Below are 18,787 nucleotides of genomic sequence, written 5' to 3' on the forward strand. Positions count from 1 at the left end.
CATCCCAATCTCAAAATCTTGGGGACAGCTTTAGAAACATACTTTATGAGCTAATAAAATGGCTGATAATTCTGCTTCTACTAGAGTAAACCTTTTATATAAATATTATACACATCTTATATATATATATATATATTAGGGATGCAACAACACAGTTAGTCCACGGTTCAATACGTACCTCGGTTTTTAACCACGGTTTTCGGTTCGGTTCGGTTCTGATATCTTGCCACTTCAGTGTGGGTTTTTTTGGAACAAATTAACAAAATACTCCTGTAAACATCTGCACACTAGATAAAGTGTGGTTTAGTATGTGTCAGCTTAATTTTTCTTTTGACAGAGGTATAATTTTTTAGATTTTTACGCAAAATAGAATGGGTTTCATACTGGATGCCAGAGGGCGCCCTTGTGCATAAAAAAAAACATGTCATATGCATCAAAGAAGTAGCGCTAATAAGGTTCCGTTCCAGCTTCTCTAATATGGATAAAAGCATCGCTATTGCTGTAACTTATTAAAAACAAGATATAACGGTAAACGTTTTGAATGATGAAATCTAAGGACAATAAACACTCGTCTGCAATAATATATGGTTTATCTGTGTTCTTCAAGCCATCTCGGTATTTTCATAAGCCATTGCTAATCGACATACATTGAATATGAGTATAGAATTTCGTCTGCCTCATTCTGTGATGAGAATCCACATCAGATCACAACATAAGGAAGTTATTTCAAACACTCGACTGATGTTGTGAATTAAAAACAAGTTATAATGTTTTTGTGACTTGTTTTTATAACTTTTGTTGGACAACAGGTTTAGAAAGGCTTATCATTGCATGTCATTAGAATGGAAGATGCTCTGCGTGTTGCGTTATTTTTTCAAATATAAGAGGGGACGCGTTTTCTCATTTCAGCACATGAAATCGTAGGCAAACATACAGCAAATTCCAAGAGAAAAAAAAGGAAGATATTTAGATGCAAAACCGAAAAACCGCAATTCACAAGCGCGTATTGAACCGTGGATGTCGTACCGAACGGTTCAATATTATATTGAGTATTGTGACATCCCTAATATATATATATATATATATATATATATATAGTGAAATTCCCAGAGTGGGGTAGTTCATCCTGTGACTGTCTATCTCATAAGAAAAGTACAAAGGCTGCAGTGACAGTATAGACTAATCTTTATTGCCCTCATGCAGGTACAGTAAAACTTTATTCAGCTTCTAGCTTCTCCACTTAATTTAAATTATAATAATATAATAATTATATATAAATAAATTATTATACATATTCTACCACACGTACCGTTTAGGTATTAATATGTACACTTTAGGTACTAATATGCATTTTTTTTAACTAATCTACTCTCTTTACAGGTAAATAAAGTACCAAGGTATGTCGAGGGAACTGCCCCAGTGACAGCATTGTTTATTTTATTTTATTTTTTGGGGTGTGTATAAGTTCACAGAACTACCCCTTCCCTTGTGCAATATTCCACCACATATTTTTGTTAGTGTTTCTTGTGATATTTTTTCCCTTGCAATAAAGGAATAATTATGTTTACACTTATGTTACACACCTGGTCCTATATCCGTGGTGCTATTACTGAGCATAACTGTGTTTGTTTAACTGCTTCTCATATACTTTGTGGGAACGCCTCGTTTTCAGAGCCGTACGGTCACGTTCTTCACTCACAAGCTGACATAAAACACGAGAACAACAGACTTAGCCATGGTCATGCCATCCACACAGAAATCGAATGCACCAGGTAATCAGGAGTTTATAGACATTTTTACATTTGTCATATTATGGGTCAATGGTTTCATGTTTTAAAGGGATTTGGAAATTGATAATTCCCATGTATTATCAGTCTGCAGGTTACGACAATATGTATTACTACTGGCATGTTTTCTTTGGACATCATTCTGTTTGGTAAGTTTGTAAGACATTTTAAAGCAGATGAAATAATGATCAAATACAAAAAAAGTGTTTTATTTCTGCCTAACAAGACAACAAAGCTGTGTGGCATAATTACAAAATTTAAAATCTAAATGTATGTACAAATGTGTAACTGCTGTAATTGTAGTTTTAAAATAAAATCTTTTTTTTTTTTCTCAGCCTAGCTCAGCTCAGGTTTTTTTTTTTTTTTTACAGTTACATTATTATTATTATTAGGGCTAAATGTTAGAAAGTCACACGATTATTTCCGTTCAGCACACTGGCTTGTCCTGACCTTTTGCAGTCTCCATAAACTTCACTAAATGAGCGCTGGGTATGTCAAACAGACAAAGCACAATAATTTTGACTAGATACATTTGCCTACATTTGTTCTTGTTAGACATATGTAGTTGTAACTATTGTCGTGGCAGAAATCAAACGACTCTCATCGCATAAGAGACAAACTCAATCAATTGTCTTTTATAAGGATTTATTCTTTGCAAAGAAGGTCAGACAGTCATACAGGAACACAGGTTGCTGCAGAATGTGACAAAGAAGGGAGGGCCTCCTCCACTTTTATATCCCTTCCCTAGTCCTCAAGGTTATTTCTTAAAACAGCCTGTAACTCCCTATCCCCCAGGGACCAAAGAAAACTCCTTTTTTAGCATATTAGTCAACCTATAGAAAACCTTCTAAGAGACCTTTTGGGTCACCAAAGGTGCCCATTTGCTTCCCCAGCTGCTTCCCCTCATCTAGATGACATTCTTTACCTTTTATGTCTCTTTGCTTTCTGGGTGTCTCTATTTAAAGAAAAAGTATATGCTTCTAAAATCACACAGAAAGGGTATAAATGAATTTTTCTTTCACAATTCCCCCTTTTTATCATTCATTGATAACTAATAATTAAAAAAATTCATTATACTTGAAATCATCTATTAATATTAGTACAAAAAATCATAAACAATCATTCTCACATCCTCTCATTTGTTCTCTGGAAGCCGGGCTAAACGAATAAGCACTGTTATTGCATTCCTGACATGGGTCAGACCCTCAGTCACTTCTCAGATATTAAATAGAGATGTTACATACATATGAAACTCAAAAAAAACTTCATCATTACTAAACTCAAAAATACGCAAAGGCTTTTTGTTTTGGGGGTCTTTCCCCCCCCCTTTCAAAAGCAAGCCACACATTACAGTTACAGACATAAAGACAGTCAATCCCTTCGTCTTGTTGCATTGTCTCGTAACACGGACAAATGACCTGCTTAAAACCTTCGTCGTTTCATCCTGTCTCAATTCATTTCACTGTAAGTCCCACTACTGTTATCATCATTGTTAATCACTACTTTCATTCAGGTTAAAATACATATTTAAATCATCAGGTGTACATTTTTCCCTTAATTACAACCCCTTTTAAGCAAATTTAAGTAATTACATCACATTTATACTCTTCATCTCTGACTTTCATATAAATGATCATTCTCTTAAATTTGTGAACCCAAGCTTCACGCTCATTTTTTTTTGTGGGTATAACCCTTTTTAAAATGCAAGCGTAAACAAGGTAAGATAGATCAGTAGGAAAATTTGGGTTAATCATTAAACCACATTTAAAACCACCTTTTTACTCAAAACTCCTTAAGTCAATTGTCGTCTGTCATGGCCCTCATCATTACTGATCATCCCTATCCATTGGTGGTTCCCACGTCCCCATAATCACATTGTCAGTCAATACATCCATCTTAACCATTTGAAGTGAAACCCCTGTCTTCACCAGTCTCTGTACTGAGCTGGATACAATTTGCAAGAAACATGGTAAACACATCAGCAACAACAGTCCCACTGCTATCATTGGTAACACAGTGCTACACAACCAGTAGGCCCAACCTCCCCCGAGGCTGGTCCACCATTCTGCTTGTATGGAATCAGCTTTTTCGGGCTCTTTTACGGCCCTTCTCAATTGCGCCACAATATTTGTAATGTTGTCGCTGTAGTCTGCCTCAAATCTTTACTCCATCCGCTCCTCCTCCTAGGATGTAGATGGGACCTTTTACAGTGGCTGGCATGAATCCACATGGCTCTCACGTCAGCTACCTTCACAGCTGTGTGTGTAGTTAGGAACACATTGAATGTGCCCAGCCACCTTTTACTCATTCCTCAGATCTCATCCCCCACGAAATCACCCGGTTTGATGTTGTGCAAGGAACTTTCAGCAACCTTTCCTTGAGCAGCTTTCACCTGTACACAGACATTTAGACAACAGAGAAGACATTTCTTTGCAACAACCTAACATGTCATGCTCACATGATCCTGTTGATGGCAGCTGTTGTTTGCCCCCTTCTATTCCCATAAACAGTGGTCTACCAAAGAGAATTTTGTATGGGCTCAGGTTTACCCTAGATCTTTTCCTCATTCTTGTATACAAGAACAATGGGAAGCACCTTAACCCATGTAAGTCCAGTTTCCTCACAAATTTGACCAATTTGTTTTATTGACTCATTAACAAAATGTGTGGCATTGTCTGAGCTAATTTTCCAAGGGTTTTTCCATCCCGGGACTATTTCAGTCAACACAGCCTTTTCTACTGCTGCTGCTGCTGCTGCTGCCTGTTTCGAGACTGGAAAAACTTCCACCTATTTGGACCACATGTCAATCATCACCAAGCAGTACTTTCCCCCCCACATGGGGTCAATTTAATGAAAACCATCACCAAATGAGTCTGCTGGTGGTGGCTGAGATGCTCGGGACATTTTTATCCCTTTTGCCACATTATGTTTGTTCCAAATTACACATCTTTTACAAAAAATTTTCACAAAATTTTGTTAACCCCTTTGTGACCACAATTCTTTCATTGTGCACAATTCTTTCATCTGTGCTACCATTCCCCCTTCTGATGCTTGGTCCAACCCATGCATCATTTTTGCATAGTGAGGAAAGAAGTGTCGGGGTAAACAAGGCTTGCCATCACAGCTTTCCCAAACAACGTCCAGCCAGACTTCCTCCACAGGTTTCTCTCTGTCCCTAAAGCAAAAGTCTGCATGTTCTGTAAACAAGAAGAAAGTATCATCGTTATTTTCAGATAACAAAGTACATTCTGTTTCTTTGGCTATTTAGCCACAGCGACCTTCGCTGTCGCGTTCGCTCTGACGTTTCCTGTGGATACTAAATCTTTGTTATTTGTGTGTGCTGCACATTTACAAATGGCTATCTTGTCAGGCAGCAAAATTGCTTCTAATGAAGCTGCCAAAAAGGGGAGCATGAATTATTGGGCGCCCATCTGAATTTTAAAAATGCTCTGTTTCCACAGTGCTCCAAAATCTTGAAAAAAAAACTAAAAAATCGTAACGCGAGTTTGTATACCTCGTAACGCACTTATTCGTCCTGAGTTTTCACGCCTCTGTTACAGTCACAAGCTCTGCTGCTTGTGCTGAATAGTTTTATGGCAACGAGCCAAATGTCACAATTTCAAACTCATCGTCACAGAATAGCCAACTTTGTTCTGACCTGTTTGTGGATCTCTGAACGCCGAACCATCCACAAAGAGGACATTTTGTGTTTTCAAGTGGTACATCTGAAAGATCTGGACGTAGCATACTCACTTGATCAAACACAGTCAGACAACGGTTGTTCCTTTCCATCCTCCTCTGTGTGAAGGAGGGTGGCAGGATTCAAGGTTGTGCAACGTTTAACGCTATTTTCGAAATATCGAGCAAGATAGTATGGTATCGCAACCAACGAGCCGTCAATAAATGCAATGTTTTCTGCTCGTGCAGAATCATGGACACTGTGTGCCAGACAATCAATATCAGGTCATAATATCCTATGAAATCTCTAGACATCATCAAGGCCTTCTCAGCAGATGCCACTGCCCTCAGACAGCAAGGCAGGCCTGCTACTACTGGTTCTAGCTTGATTGAAAAAATAGGCCACAGGTCACAGTCTGTCTCCATGATACTGCAAGAAAACAGAAGTCATAAACCCATTTTTCTCATTCACCATTTGAACAAAAAGAATTAGTTGGTACCTGTAGGTCCAAAGTTGGCGCCAGAGACAGCTGAAACTTTGTTCATGAATGCCTCGGCCGCCTTCTCTGGCCCTTCAATGTTGTTGCATGATCTCAACCCCTTCCCTAGAGTTAGGGCTCACAGGGGCTGTTCAATAATCACATAGTTGGGGATGAATGTTCTGCAATACGAACACACTCCCAAAAATGACAACATTTGTTTGTTTTTTTATTCTCAGACAGGGATTTGCTGTTGGGTGTATGACATGTCTTAAAAATGTAAACTTTTGGTTTAAAAACTAGCTTTTGATAGTGTGTTACATATTGAAATACAGCAGTTCCAGCTGTCAGGGTCAGAGGTTCCAGGCAAGTCTACCACTGAGTAGAAAGTCACATCTTGTGAAATTTTGCAACAAAAATGCATATAGATTTGGCACTAATGGAGCTCTTTTTCTGACAGCTGCGTTTACTGCTTTTACTTTTAAATCGTGGACAAAGCGCCACTTTTTTCACAGGAAAAATCATTACATAGCATTATTACACCTTTTTTCAATAGTGCCTCAAACACTGGTTTTATTCCCAGTATCGCCTCTGTTTCAGGAGGTACTGGTGTTGACACGGTCTGTAATCAGATTTTGGAGTGATCACAACCGGTTTACATCCCTTAATCAAGCCCACATCATATTTGTGTTTTGCCCAGAATTTAGAAGGCACCTCTGCCAAAGCAGGGTGCATATCTGAGGTGTAAACATTTACCATGCACTGATTCTCCCAGTCAGTTTTGTCATTTAGAATTGGTATTATAATTCTTTCAACCTCAATTTTGCATTCAACTGTCATCATAAATGCTTTCAAAGTCTCACTGTGTTTCAATCCTGAGTCTATTTCTCTCCAGTCTAAACTATCGACACATTGTTTTATAAACAAACCAACCTCTGCCCAAGCCTGTCCTTTAGCCTTCGCTAACGACAAATGTGGAACTGTCTGCTCTGCTCTGCATTGTTTAGACTGCGCCTCTGAAAGGCATGCTGCCAACGCACACACATCCTTTCGCCAAAACATTTTGTCAAAACTCAGAGTCTCTGCACAAGTCTGCTCAAACCAATCTTTTTCGTAGTTTTCATCCCTTTCCACTACGACATGTGACGTACAATGCAAATCATCAGGTGCCATTATTTCTGCCTCAGAGCATGTTACACATTCCCTAGCTTTTTCGCACATCATTGTAGCCCAATCAAGATTTATGATGTGCCATTCGTAAGCCCATTGAGACTCTTCGTGCAAACAGCTCCATTGCTCATCTCTTTTTACACATCTGACACCACCCGTGAGATTCAGCAATGAGCCTCAAATTCAGTTTGCACATCAGATCTCGTCCTAAAATGGGTACGGGACAAGTTTTTGAAAGCAAGAATGCATGTTTTAGCACCCTTCCTGTTTCTGTTTCGCAAATTAATGGTTCTGTAAATCTCTCAGACATTGTACGTCCTGACGCACAGAGAGACCCAGAAAATTGATCTGTTAGCTCTGGTACACATGGTAAGTCACATAGCCGCACGGTTGATCTTGTAGCCCCTGAATCAGCTAAAAATTCAATTTGTTTTTTTTTTGTTTTTTTTTCTGTCAGGCTAATTGAAACCGCACACACCTTTTCTGTCTAAAATATCTTTTTACTGCTCAAAGTTTTCCTACCTCTCCTCTAAACCAATCTTTCTCCTATTGGTAGTCTATTTTTCCCATTATGACATGTGATGTGCAATGTAATTTGTCAAACAGCATAATTTGTGCATTGAATGGCTCTGTTCAATTCTTAGCCAATTCACACACCCTCTAAGCCCACCGGGTCTTATCTTGCAGACTGCACGATTTCTCCTCCTGCTCTGTCACTCTGACACCCCAGGAGTCAGTGACAAGCATCAAATTTAGTTTTAAATTTTAGTAATCTCGACCCATAAGGGGTACAGGGCATGCCAGTAAATTAGAAAATGATTGTTTTAACACTCAGCCCCCCTCTTTTTTTAGGGTGCCGTGAATCTTTCAAAAAATAAAAATAAAAATCTTGTGCCCTACTTCAGAAATGTACTCATTTAATTTATTAGTTAATGACGGTTGACATTGCAGATCACATGGTCTAAAAAAAATCTGTATGCCCCAGAATCTGCTAGAGATTCAACTAAAACCCCCTCTACCAGCATGGGTATTGTGGAACTTTTAAAACTTATTTTAAATTCTTCACTTTCATTCTTTGTTACACATTTATCAGTAATTTCATTACTCAAATCAAAAACACACAAAGAAATGCAAGCTTTTCTTCATTGCTTACAGCAGTGTTTGTATCAGAATGTGTGTAAACGCAAGCTTTTCTTCATTGCAGAGAGCAGTATTTACATCAGTGTATGTGTCTGTGTGTGTGGTTAAAAAGAATGTTCACTTCCCTGCACTGTAGCTGTTGGCTGTTCACCCGGGACCCCTCCTCCCTGCTCTCCGTTTTTCTCACTTCAGTCCGCTTGATTCTGCTGGTACTCAGGGCATTCTCGGGGCCCAGTGACCATCTTTCTCACACAGTCTGCATTTGGTACATCGTCTGAAGTCAAAATCAGTACCCCCACAAAACTTGCGGGTACGCAGTCCTGGGTTTCTTCCAGTCCAGCTCAGGGGTCTTACACCCCGTCCTTTTCCTCTTCCCCCTCTTGTCTGTTGATATCGGGCAGCAGAATAACCCCCAGGTTGCGTTTACAGCCTGCACCATGGCCAGCTGTAGTTCTTTATCAGTCCTTGCTTCAACCCTTTTCGCCTTCACCGTTTGTTGTTCTTCGGTATGCAAAGCGTGCGCTAAAATAGCAGACAGCCGCCCATTCTTCCACTCGATGTAGCTGGATTTCATTGCTCGTGCAATTTCAGGTTTCAGTCCACTCAGAAACCAGCTTCGCAGATGACACTCCCAGGTTTCAGGTTGATTTCCTCTCTCGTCGGGCTCTTTCAAGCCGCTGTGTTTGTTGAAAGTCTCGCACAATCGATGATAATAGTCTTGAACAGATTCTTTTCTGCTCTGGCAACAGTTGCCACTCCTTGCTGTGCCCACACGTGCTGGAAATGCTGTTTTGCTCACCATTTCTTCTCTTAAGGCGGTTCTTGTCTTTCTTTTGTTTTGTTGGGGGGAGTCTGCGTGCCTTCTCCTCTTTAATTTCACTGTTGGGGGTCTCAGGAATCGTTTCGGGGTCTTCTTCTTCCTCTTTTTGGCCCCCTGCGGCTTTCACCTGTTGTTGTGGTGATGTTGGTCTCGTTAGTGATGATGTTGGTCTTTTCGGTGGAGAGCAGTCGAGATCGGGGTCCACTTTCAGGGCTTGCAGCTCAGCCACGGGATAGTGATGATACGGCGGTGCATGTGAAAACACAGAGACATTACACTTGTTAGTAGGTTCATGTGGTGATATCATTTGTGGAGAAGCGAAGGCATCACACATGTTCAAAAGTTCACACTTTGCAATCACTTCTCCCTCACATCCCTTATTATTTTCCTTTTTTATCCTGTTCTCTCCCAACTCTTTCTGTATCATTTTCCTCTCTCTTCTATCTGCCTCCCTTATCCAACAATTCACTGTCTGTTCACAATTCCGACAAACATGTTTCGCACAGCATCCTTTCTGTGCTTTACTGCTACCCTCTTCAATCGACTCCTTTACCACTCCTAATCTCTTAACACTAAACGTTCCCTCCTCTGGGACATCATAATATTCATCCAACTTTCCTATATCTTTCATGCATTTTTGGCCATACAATTTTCTCATTTGATCAAACACCGGTGTATCATATTTATCAAATTTACTCTGAGATTTCCCCATAGTGACTCTCTTTCCCCTGGGTACCCCGGCGCCTTAAATAATCTGTTAGACGTCTCTAACAGTTCCGACTCCTAACCCCTAGTCGGGAGGGCGAAGCGGCCTCCGCTCCGATTAATAATGACCCCACACAGCCTAACACCCCACTTGAAACTTACTCCTTGTGTCGTACTTGCTTACGTGATTTCGATCTCTGAAATCTCCCAATCTGCTGATTTCAATTTCTTAGTGAAACCTTAATCACGCTTGCTTTCCCCACACAATTTTCTTTTTCAATTTTCCTGTATTATCTGTGCTGTCGTTTTGTGATTTGCCTCAAATCACGCGTGATGCCCCATCACGCTACCCACAGAGTCAGACCAGCCACTATGGTTTGTCTCAATTCCAATTATAATTCAGTACCCAAAATTTTCTCAAAACACTTTTAAAACCCCAAAATGTTTCTAAACCATTTAAATCAGTCTCTTACCGGAGAGTTCTGATGCCACTCGGGTTCGTTTTGTTGTTTCCAGTGGTGTCCCTCTTGGGCCCTGGCGGGCGGCCCCTCGTCCCTGAATTTATTCGGGGTAGGGCTGCGACTTCTAAGTCCAGGATGATCAATCACCGTCCGCTCTCGGGTCCAAAAGGCACATCCAAGGAAATCCTCACTTCTGACGCCAAATTGTCGTGGCAGAAATCAAACGACTCTCATCGCATAAGAGACAAACTCAATCAATTGTCTTTTATAAGGATTTATTCTTTGCAAAGAAGGTCAGACAGTCATACAGGAACACAGGTTGCTGCAGAATGTGACAAAGAAGGGAGGGCCTCCTCCACTTTTATATCCCTTCCCTAGTCCTCAAGGTTATTTCTTAAAACAGCCTGTAACTCCCTATCCCCCAGGGACCAAAGAAAACTCCTTTTTTAGCATATTAGTCAACCTATAGAAAACCTTCTAAGAGACCTTTTGGGTCACCAAAGGTGCCCATTTGCTTCCCCAGCTGCTTCCCCTCATCTAGATGACATTCTTTACCTTTTATGTCTCTTTGCTTTCTGGGTGTCTCTATTTAAAGAAAAAGTATATGCTTCTAAAATCACACAGAAAGGGTATAAATGAATTTTTCTTTCACACTATATATATATATATATACAGTAGTCAACATTCGAAGTGGATCAAAAAAGTTAATCAAAAGTTGTCCTAAGATAAGAACGGGTATTCTTTTTGGTTTTAGGACAAATTTGATGAAAGGTTTTGATCCACTTCGAATGTTGACTACTGTATATATATATATATATCTTGCAAATTCAAAAAGTGTTAGGTTGTGCCCCGCGCTCCCCTACCTACAATGAACATTAACCATTTGCATGTAGAAATGAATGGAATTTTGTGTGACTGATATTCTGGTCCTCTCTCAGGCTCTATGGACAATAAATGGTGGGACCTACATCAAACCATTTCAGCCCCCCAGACCTAAATCAGTTCTTCGAAATAACAGTTCATCCATAATATCTGTGTCTGACATGGGAATCAGTGATGAGGAGTGGGACAGTCTACAGAAGGCTATTGACTGGCCTATTCCAGATCAAAACAGTTATCTGAATCAAAGCACAAGTCCAGTCCACTCATCTTTCTCTATTGTGGGACTCAAAGAGAGTTACAAAGTGGGAGAAAAGATCTCTGTTACTATCACAGCCAGAGACCACAACAAGAACCTGAAAAGATATGGAGGAGATTTTTTCAAAGCAAAACTTTTCAATTCAGAGCTAAAAGTGTGTTTAATTTAATATATATTATTATTAAAGTGCAAGTGCAAGTTAAGGTTAACGTGATAATTGTTGATTTATTTACACAAAAGTACATATGATGTTTAAGTTTAAAAGCTTTAAAACGTTCTTTATGAACAGACTTCTGCAGTTTTCTGCACTAAACATATTCTTTCCTGTTGTTCTTGAAGGCGAGTGTGTTCGGGGAGGTTGTGGATCATCGTAATGGGACTTACTCTGTTGCTTTCCTTCTGCCCTGGGAAGGTCAGGCACACGTTTTTGTGCGTCTTGAGCACTCCAGTGAGGTTGTGCAGATTATTAAAAAATACTGGGATTCCTCATTCCCACGCACCCACTTTAATGGCCACTTTGGATCAGGACCCAGTAAAACCAGAATCAGTGAAGTAGTAGAATGTAATCTTAAGTGGGGTCCAGATGGAAGCTGGAAGAAAGGTGACTGCTGCTGTGAGTATAAGGATATAAAAACAGGGACGGTGTGGCAGTGTGAAAAACCGAAGACACTTTCCTGTGACAAATTGGTTCATCACTCAAGCGGACGTTTGGAAAGCCCATTAAATCTTTTTGAGCAGCAGCTTTTTGCAAAGTAATGATTCAAAATAAATTTCAGAATAATTGTAGAATTGTAAAACAAACAAACAATTTTAGTTTTTTCTCTCCACAGAAAATTAACAAATGTTGCTATTAGTGGAGACAAAAAAATCATAAATGTCCTTTCCAGCACTGCAGCCATTGGTATGTTTACATAATGGGGCATGTACATTTTGACCATCTCATTTCCTGTTTAGAAAAAAGAAAGGATAAATAAAATAATGGCTCTTTTTTTATGGAAAACATCGCAGGTTACGCACAAAACCAAGGTTTCCTGAGAAGGAAACAATAAATTGTTTCCTAGCTTTCAGTGTGACCAATGTCTGAAGCAAATGTCTAAACACAATAATAACTGGCCGGCAACAGCCTATGACGTCACTACTAGCGCTACCGCAGAATAAAAGACATGTCATCCACTTCTTTGTCTGAAGCTTGCGTCTGAGGCATGACAAGAAAAGAGGACACAGTGTCTTGCTCTTTTCTCAGAGAATCGTGGTTACATGCGTAACCTGAGACATTTTCTGCGTCCTCTAGCAGTCGCAAAAAAGGAAATGGTCAAAACATACATGGACCACATATCAGACGACAGATATCATCTGAAATCAAATGTAGTTTCAAAAGAATTCACATAGCTATAAAACATTTAATGTGCATGTTTCTTTGTTTAGGCACAGTGGAGAAATGCAGGTCTGGTCTGAGAACACCGGTTCCTGCAGGATTTTATGCGAAAGATGTCTGGAAGTCTTTTGTATGCAACACTCGACAGTTTAGTCCTGCACAAATGGGGAATTGTCTTAAAAACAAGATTGTATACATAATGGGAGACTCCACCACAAGGCAGTGGTTTGAGTACTTTGAAAGAAAAGTGCCGGGCAAGTATAACTTTAATTAATGTAAATTTAATTTAACACTTTAAAGCATGAATGTATAATATAAATTAAACAAGGAACTAAGAGGTCCTGCAAAGGATATGGGCACTTAATGCAAATGTGATGTGATATTTTGGCATTTGACAAAAATATAAAAAATGGTTGCACTCTTCAGTCAAACTTGCAAAATGTTGTTACAAAATGGTTTAAAAAGGTGAAGTTGGTGCACCATGCAGATCTTGTTCGGAGATGCATGGTTTAATATGTTGTCTCTTATGCAATGACATTGAGACCTGTGTATAAATCAGTTTGCTCATGATTACTTACACTTTTGTTGTTTCAAAGCTGTACAACTTTCTAAAGCTATAATTGTAATATTAGTTTCATGTATCTTTATTAGGCATAAAAAGAATGTACCTCCACACTGATTCTAAAAATGGCCCCCTGATGGCTGTGGAGTTGAAAAATAATATCATTATTCACTGGAGGCCACACGGTGTTCCTCTGCGATTTGGTAGAGTTACGCCTATTACTGAACTGCATTACATCAGCAATGAAATTGATGAAATAGCCGGTGGGCCTCATGCAGTCATCGTCTTCACATACTGTGCTCACCTGGCTTTTCACCCAATAACATTTTACGTGTTTCAAGTGGCCAAGATACGCCAGTCTGTTATTGCACTGCTGAGTCGTGCTCCAGATACCACCGTCGTCATCAAGTCTGGAAACACTGCAGGAATGAAGGTACACTTGTTCTCTTTCCAATCCTACTTGCTTATTTGTTTTTAATAACAAAAGGCGCGACATTAATTTTTAGAAACCTTTCTCTCTAGAAGTGAAACTAACAAACCTCGGGCTGAAGATGCAACGTGTGTAATCAGCCCAATGAAATCGCGAGACGTCACGTACGTGATGACGTCACCGACCAGGAAGCTTAAAAGCACGTACGGTGAGAGCAGCGCTAGCTTTCTGCCATTCAGCAAGCGCTCTATGTCTGTCTCTCTGTTTTTCGTGCCAGTTTGCACACCTTTTATTTGAGAGAGATTGTCTGTCTGTGTATAATGTCCAAGAAGGGTGAACTGTATAAGCAGCAGCATCATAGGCCGCATCAGCCCTCGAGGGGGCTGGTTGCGTGCAGTGTGAGCGCATGCCGTTGCGTGTGCTCCGCTCCCGGAAAGCCCTCTTCGAGGACGGGGCTTTCACCAGCGTCCCTCGCGGGTCTGGCCCCGCTTCCGCCGAGGCTGCACTCGTGGGGCTCGCAAGTGGATCTAACAGCGGGCTTGAAAACAGGCGAGTCCCTATCTCCAGCCTCACCTGTTAGATCCATCGCCCACTCTCTGGGTTTTCCCCCCCTGGGGAGAGGGCGCGGCGCTCCTCTTATCTTCCTCCGAGGAGGTTGATGTAGAGGGCGTCGGTGAGGATTCACCCCCTCACTCTCCCCAGTACGAGGAGCTTTTGGAGGTGGTCACTCGTGCCGTAGCCACATTAAATCTAGAGTTGCCGGCCGAGAGACGGGCTGAACCGCAGCGAAGCAAGTTGGACGAGCGCTTCCGGCGGTCTCGGCCACCACCTTCACGCAGGAGCCTTCCATTTTTCCCGGACCTTCACACCAAGGTGTCAAGGTTCTGGGGAAAACCTTTTTCTGCGCGGCTCTACAGCCCCTCCGCTGCACTGTATTCCAACGTGGCTGGGCTGTCAGAGCGCGCTTACACGACGATGCCCCGGGTTGAGCAGACGCTTGCGAGCTATCTGTCCCCCGAAGCGGCATCGTCGTTGAAGGCTCCAGCGTTGCCCTCCAGAGCTCTAAAAACCACCTCAGCTCTGCTGGGCAAAGGCTATGCGGCGGTAGGTCAAGCTGGTGCGTGTCCGCACACCATGGCGGTGTTACAGGCATACCAAGCCGACCTGCTCAAGGAGTTGGATGAGGGCGAAGGGGCTCGGCCTGACGATATCGCGGAGCTCCAGAGGACCGCTGATCTTTCTCTCCACGCCACCAAAGAGACCGCCCGCGCTTTCGGCAGGTCCATAGCAGCGTTGGTGGCTGCGGAGAGGCACCTATGGTTGACCTCGTCCAGTATTAAAGAAAAGGACAAGGTCTTCCTCCTGGACGCCCCTGTCGTGTCTTCGGGCCTGTTTGGCGACGCAGTCGATTCTGTCGTCGACAGGCACCAGGAGGCTCTAAGTCGGGTCCCCCAAGACCGATCTGAGGGTCATTCTTCCCTCCGTGGTGAAGCAGATCTGGAAGATTTTTCGGGGAAGCTCAGGTGGACCTCTTCGCGACACAAGAAAACACGCAATGTCCCCTGTGGTTTTCCCAGCATCATCCAGCTTCTCTTGGGCTGGACGCTATGGTACAGACGTGGCCGAGGCTGCGTCTGTACGCCTTCCCCCCGATTGCTCTGCTCCCGGGAGTTCTGGCGAGAGTGCGCCGGGACGGGATCCGACTTTTGCTAGTCGCCCCGCTCTGGCGGGGCCGAGTGTGGTTCTCGGACCTGATTTCCCTACTAGACGGCTCCCCCTGGGAGATTCCTGTCAGGAGGGATCTCCTCTCACAGGCGGGGGGGTCATATTCAACCGAGGTTGTTGAGACCATCCTCCAGTCCAGAGCTCCCTCCACGAGGAAACTGTACGCCTTGAAGTTGAGACTTCTTGAAGTTCTTGGTGCGGAGACCGCCAGTTTGACACAGTTAACTGCCCAGTTGGTACAGTCCTGGAGTTCTTCCGGGCCCGTCTTTCCGCCGGGTTGACCCACTCCACCTTGAAGGTCTACGTGGTGGCCATAGCTGCTTACCACGCCCCTCTTGGTGGCCTGTCTGTGGGAAGACACCCTCTAGTTACTCGCTTCTTCCGCTGTGCGCTGAGGTTGAGGCCTCCAGTACGCTCTCGCGTCCCCACGTGGGACTTGGCTGTGGTGCTTGAGGCTCTTTCCAAGCCTCCCTTTGAACCTCTGGAAGATATCCCGGATCGTCTTCTTACTCTTAAGACTTCCCTGTTGCTACCCATCACATCTCTTAAGAGGGTTGGGGACCTTTAAGCCCTCTCAGTGGCTCCCTCTTTTCTTGAATTTGCGCCTGGCATGGCCAAAGCTTTTCTGTATCCCAGAGTGGGATACCTCCTTAAGGTCCCCACCGTTGCACCACGGCCTGTTGTACTGCAGGCGTTTCATCCTCCTCCCTTTCGGGAACCCGGCCAGCAGAAGCTTAACTGTGTATGTCCGAGCACTGGACACATACGTCCACAGAACTGCCCTGTGGAGGAAGGCTGACCAACTCCTGGCAGCCAAGCCTTCCATAAGCCGGTGGATCGTGGATGCCATTTCCCTTTCGTATGAGTCCTCTGGTCTCCCTTCACCTTTGGGAGTCAAGGCTCATTCGACCCGTAGTATGTCTGCCTCTAAAGCCCTTCTTTCGGGCCTTTCGATTCAGGATATTTGCAACACTGCGGGTTGGTCCACGCCCATTACGTTCACCAGATTCTATGGTTTAGATCTTCCTGCCACTCCTGGCTCTTTCGTCCTCTCGCCCTAACTCGGCAGGGATATCCTCAGTTTGTCGGCGTGGGTATACTCGTTCCCAAAGCGTTTCGACGCAGCGTAAGTTCCTGGAAGGGAACGTCTCAGGTTACGTATGTAACCCTAGTTCCCTGATGGGAACGAGACGCTGCGTCTCGAGGCCATACTTCCGGCATCCCTGCGGCGCTTGCTGTTTCCAGAAAGCTAGCAGCGCTCTCACCGTACGTGCTTTTAAGCTTCCTGGTCGGTGACGTCATCACGTACGTGACGTTTCGCGATTCCATTGGGCTGATTACACACGTGATTCAGAGCGTGGTCACGCTGTAGGCGTTCCCAAAGCGTTTCGACGCAGCGTCTCGTTCCCTTCAGGGAACTAGGGTTACATACGTAACCTGAGACGTTCTCTTTCAATCCTACTTGCTTATTTGTTTTTAATAACAAAAAGCGCAACATTCTAGGAACCTTTCTCTCTAAAAGTGAAATTATCAAGCCCCGGGCTGAAGATGCAACTTGCGTTACTTATTTGAAAAAGTTGCCTCACTAGTTACTTGAAAAACGTAATCTGATTACATATCTCATATTACTTGTAATGTGTTATCCCCAACACTGAAAGTCTAGAAACACATGGTGCTCACAAGGCCAATTCATAGGTTTTATTCCCATTGAACTGATATAAATGTAAGCCTTCCACGGAGATAAAAACAGATAATTTTTTGTGCAAACTATTCCTTTATTTCTACTAGATGGATAGTTAACGATCATTACTTTTTATGGTAGAAGAGGTATATAATTGTTTGTGCAAGCACACTTGGAAATAAAACTCTTTCTAATTCTGTTCTTTTTTTCCCAGGATATTTTTCTAAGTGATTGGCACACATTGCAGTTGAACACAGTGATGCGGGAGATGTTTAACGATATTGATGGAGTCATCTTTTTCGATGTCTGGCAGATGACTTCCTGTCATTATCTAGTTGAAAACATTCACCCAGGACCTGTTATCATTGCTAATGAAATCGACATGTTTCTCTCATATGTCTGTCCTAGCTGAGGCCTGTTAAAGTCGATTAGGTTTCTTTCAGAAATTTGTAAACTAACCTGGTTAGGGGAAGGCTAACTCTCTGGTATGCTACACCATTTATTGACCACTATCAATACAAAAATGAAAGTAAAGTTAAAGTAACTTACCTTAAACTGGAAACAATCATTAAAATATTTGCTTTATGAACAATAACATAAACTAAGATAATAATAGTGTAAAACAAACAAATAAAAACAAATCTATAAATTTATAAATTCATAAATCTGTCCCTGATACCCTGGTGCCATGAGTCTGAAGCAAGTCTAACCAACTAACAAGGAGCTTTGAACAGCTCGCAACACTGACACAGAAGAACATTTATTGAAAGTCCCAAGAAGATTGTCAATTTTGGGGCAAGTAACCAATATTAATGTTCAAAGAGATGCACATCTTGAACATCACATGAGGAAAATCATTAGTAGAGATTTTGTTTTGTGGGCTCCCCAGGACAAAGGCCAGGCTCCTTCTAGACCTTTTGACCTTTCGGCTTAGAGAAGATACCATCATGTTCTCAGTATGGCACAGAAAACTGCCTTTTAATGTATAAATGCACCTAGATAATGCTAAAAAGACTTATGAGCAACTAATAATTTTGATTATGTTCTAATCATACGTTGTGTAAGTTCTTTTGAATAGCTATTGAATAGTTTATAGGTTTGTATTTGTGTTTGGTATGTATGAATTTGAAAATTCATGCTTTAAACATTTCCATCAGTTGATTATTTGGAAAATGTGTTATAATCTTGTTATTGAAATCATGTCCACATGATACTCTGCAAATTGGGACCATGTGACTGATAAGATAACATGATGAATTATGTTTTGGAAGGAGAAACATTGCACTACCCCGAGTTACGAGAATCTCTAATTGGTCAAGACATTTGGGATGTGTCCAAGCGCCCAGTTTAAAAACTTAGGATACCTTAAAATTTAGTTTATAGCTGTTGTTTTTAGAATGGGTTTTTAGCTGTTACATTTAGTCACTCTCTTAGTCATGCTTTTTTGCATTCTTTGAATGCTCCCTGGCTTGCATGCCAGCTGCCCCTCCAAAGAAAACATGAGAAGATTGTTACACTTCTGTCTTCTTTTACTTTAGTCTCTTTTCTTTTTGTGAGAGTTCGGTGTTCTGAGTTTCGCCACAATGCTGTCCCTCCGAGTCCGACCTAAAGTCTGTGCCCACATAAAACTTAAACC

The 18,787-nt window shown here is 42.0% G+C and overlaps 1 protein-coding gene across 1 annotated transcript; it reads left to right on the forward strand.

Moving 5' to 3' along the window:
- The first annotated feature begins 1,735 nt into the window (after positions 1–1,735).
- On the forward strand, positions 1,736–17,639 carry LOC141336788 (NXPE family member 3-like). The gene is made up of 8 exons (XM_073842514.1): positions 1,736–1,772; positions 1,875–1,936; positions 11,179–11,532; positions 11,718–12,130; positions 12,209–12,279; positions 12,804–13,007; positions 13,405–13,748; positions 17,366–17,639. Exons 1-8 carry the CDS (start codon positions 1,736–1,738, stop codon positions 17,561–17,563), a joined length of 1,683 nt encoding a protein of 560 aa, XP_073698615.1. The 3' UTR covers positions 17,564–17,639.
- The last annotated feature ends 1,148 nt before the right edge of the window (positions 17,640–18,787 follow it).

This window comes from Garra rufa, chromosome 6 (genome assembly GCF_049309525.1).
Source record: "Garra rufa chromosome 6, GarRuf1.0, whole genome shotgun sequence".
In the NCBI taxonomy this organism is placed as follows: Eukaryota; Metazoa; Chordata; class Actinopteri; order Cypriniformes; family Cyprinidae; genus Garra; species Garra rufa.

Bases quoted from the DNA above. Each gene is read 5' to 3' on its own strand.
- LOC141336788 (XM_073842514.1), top strand. From the start codon at position 1,736: ATGGTCATGCCATCCACACAGAAATCGAATGCACCAG. The intron at 1,773-1,874 runs GTAATCAGGAGT...ATGTATTATCAG, and splicing joins ACAGAAATCGAATGCACCAG to TCTGCAGGTTACGACAATAT. The intron at 12,280-12,803 runs GTATGTTTACAT...TTCTTTGTTTAG, and splicing joins TTCCAGCACTGCAGCCATTG to GCACAGTGGAGAAATGCAGG.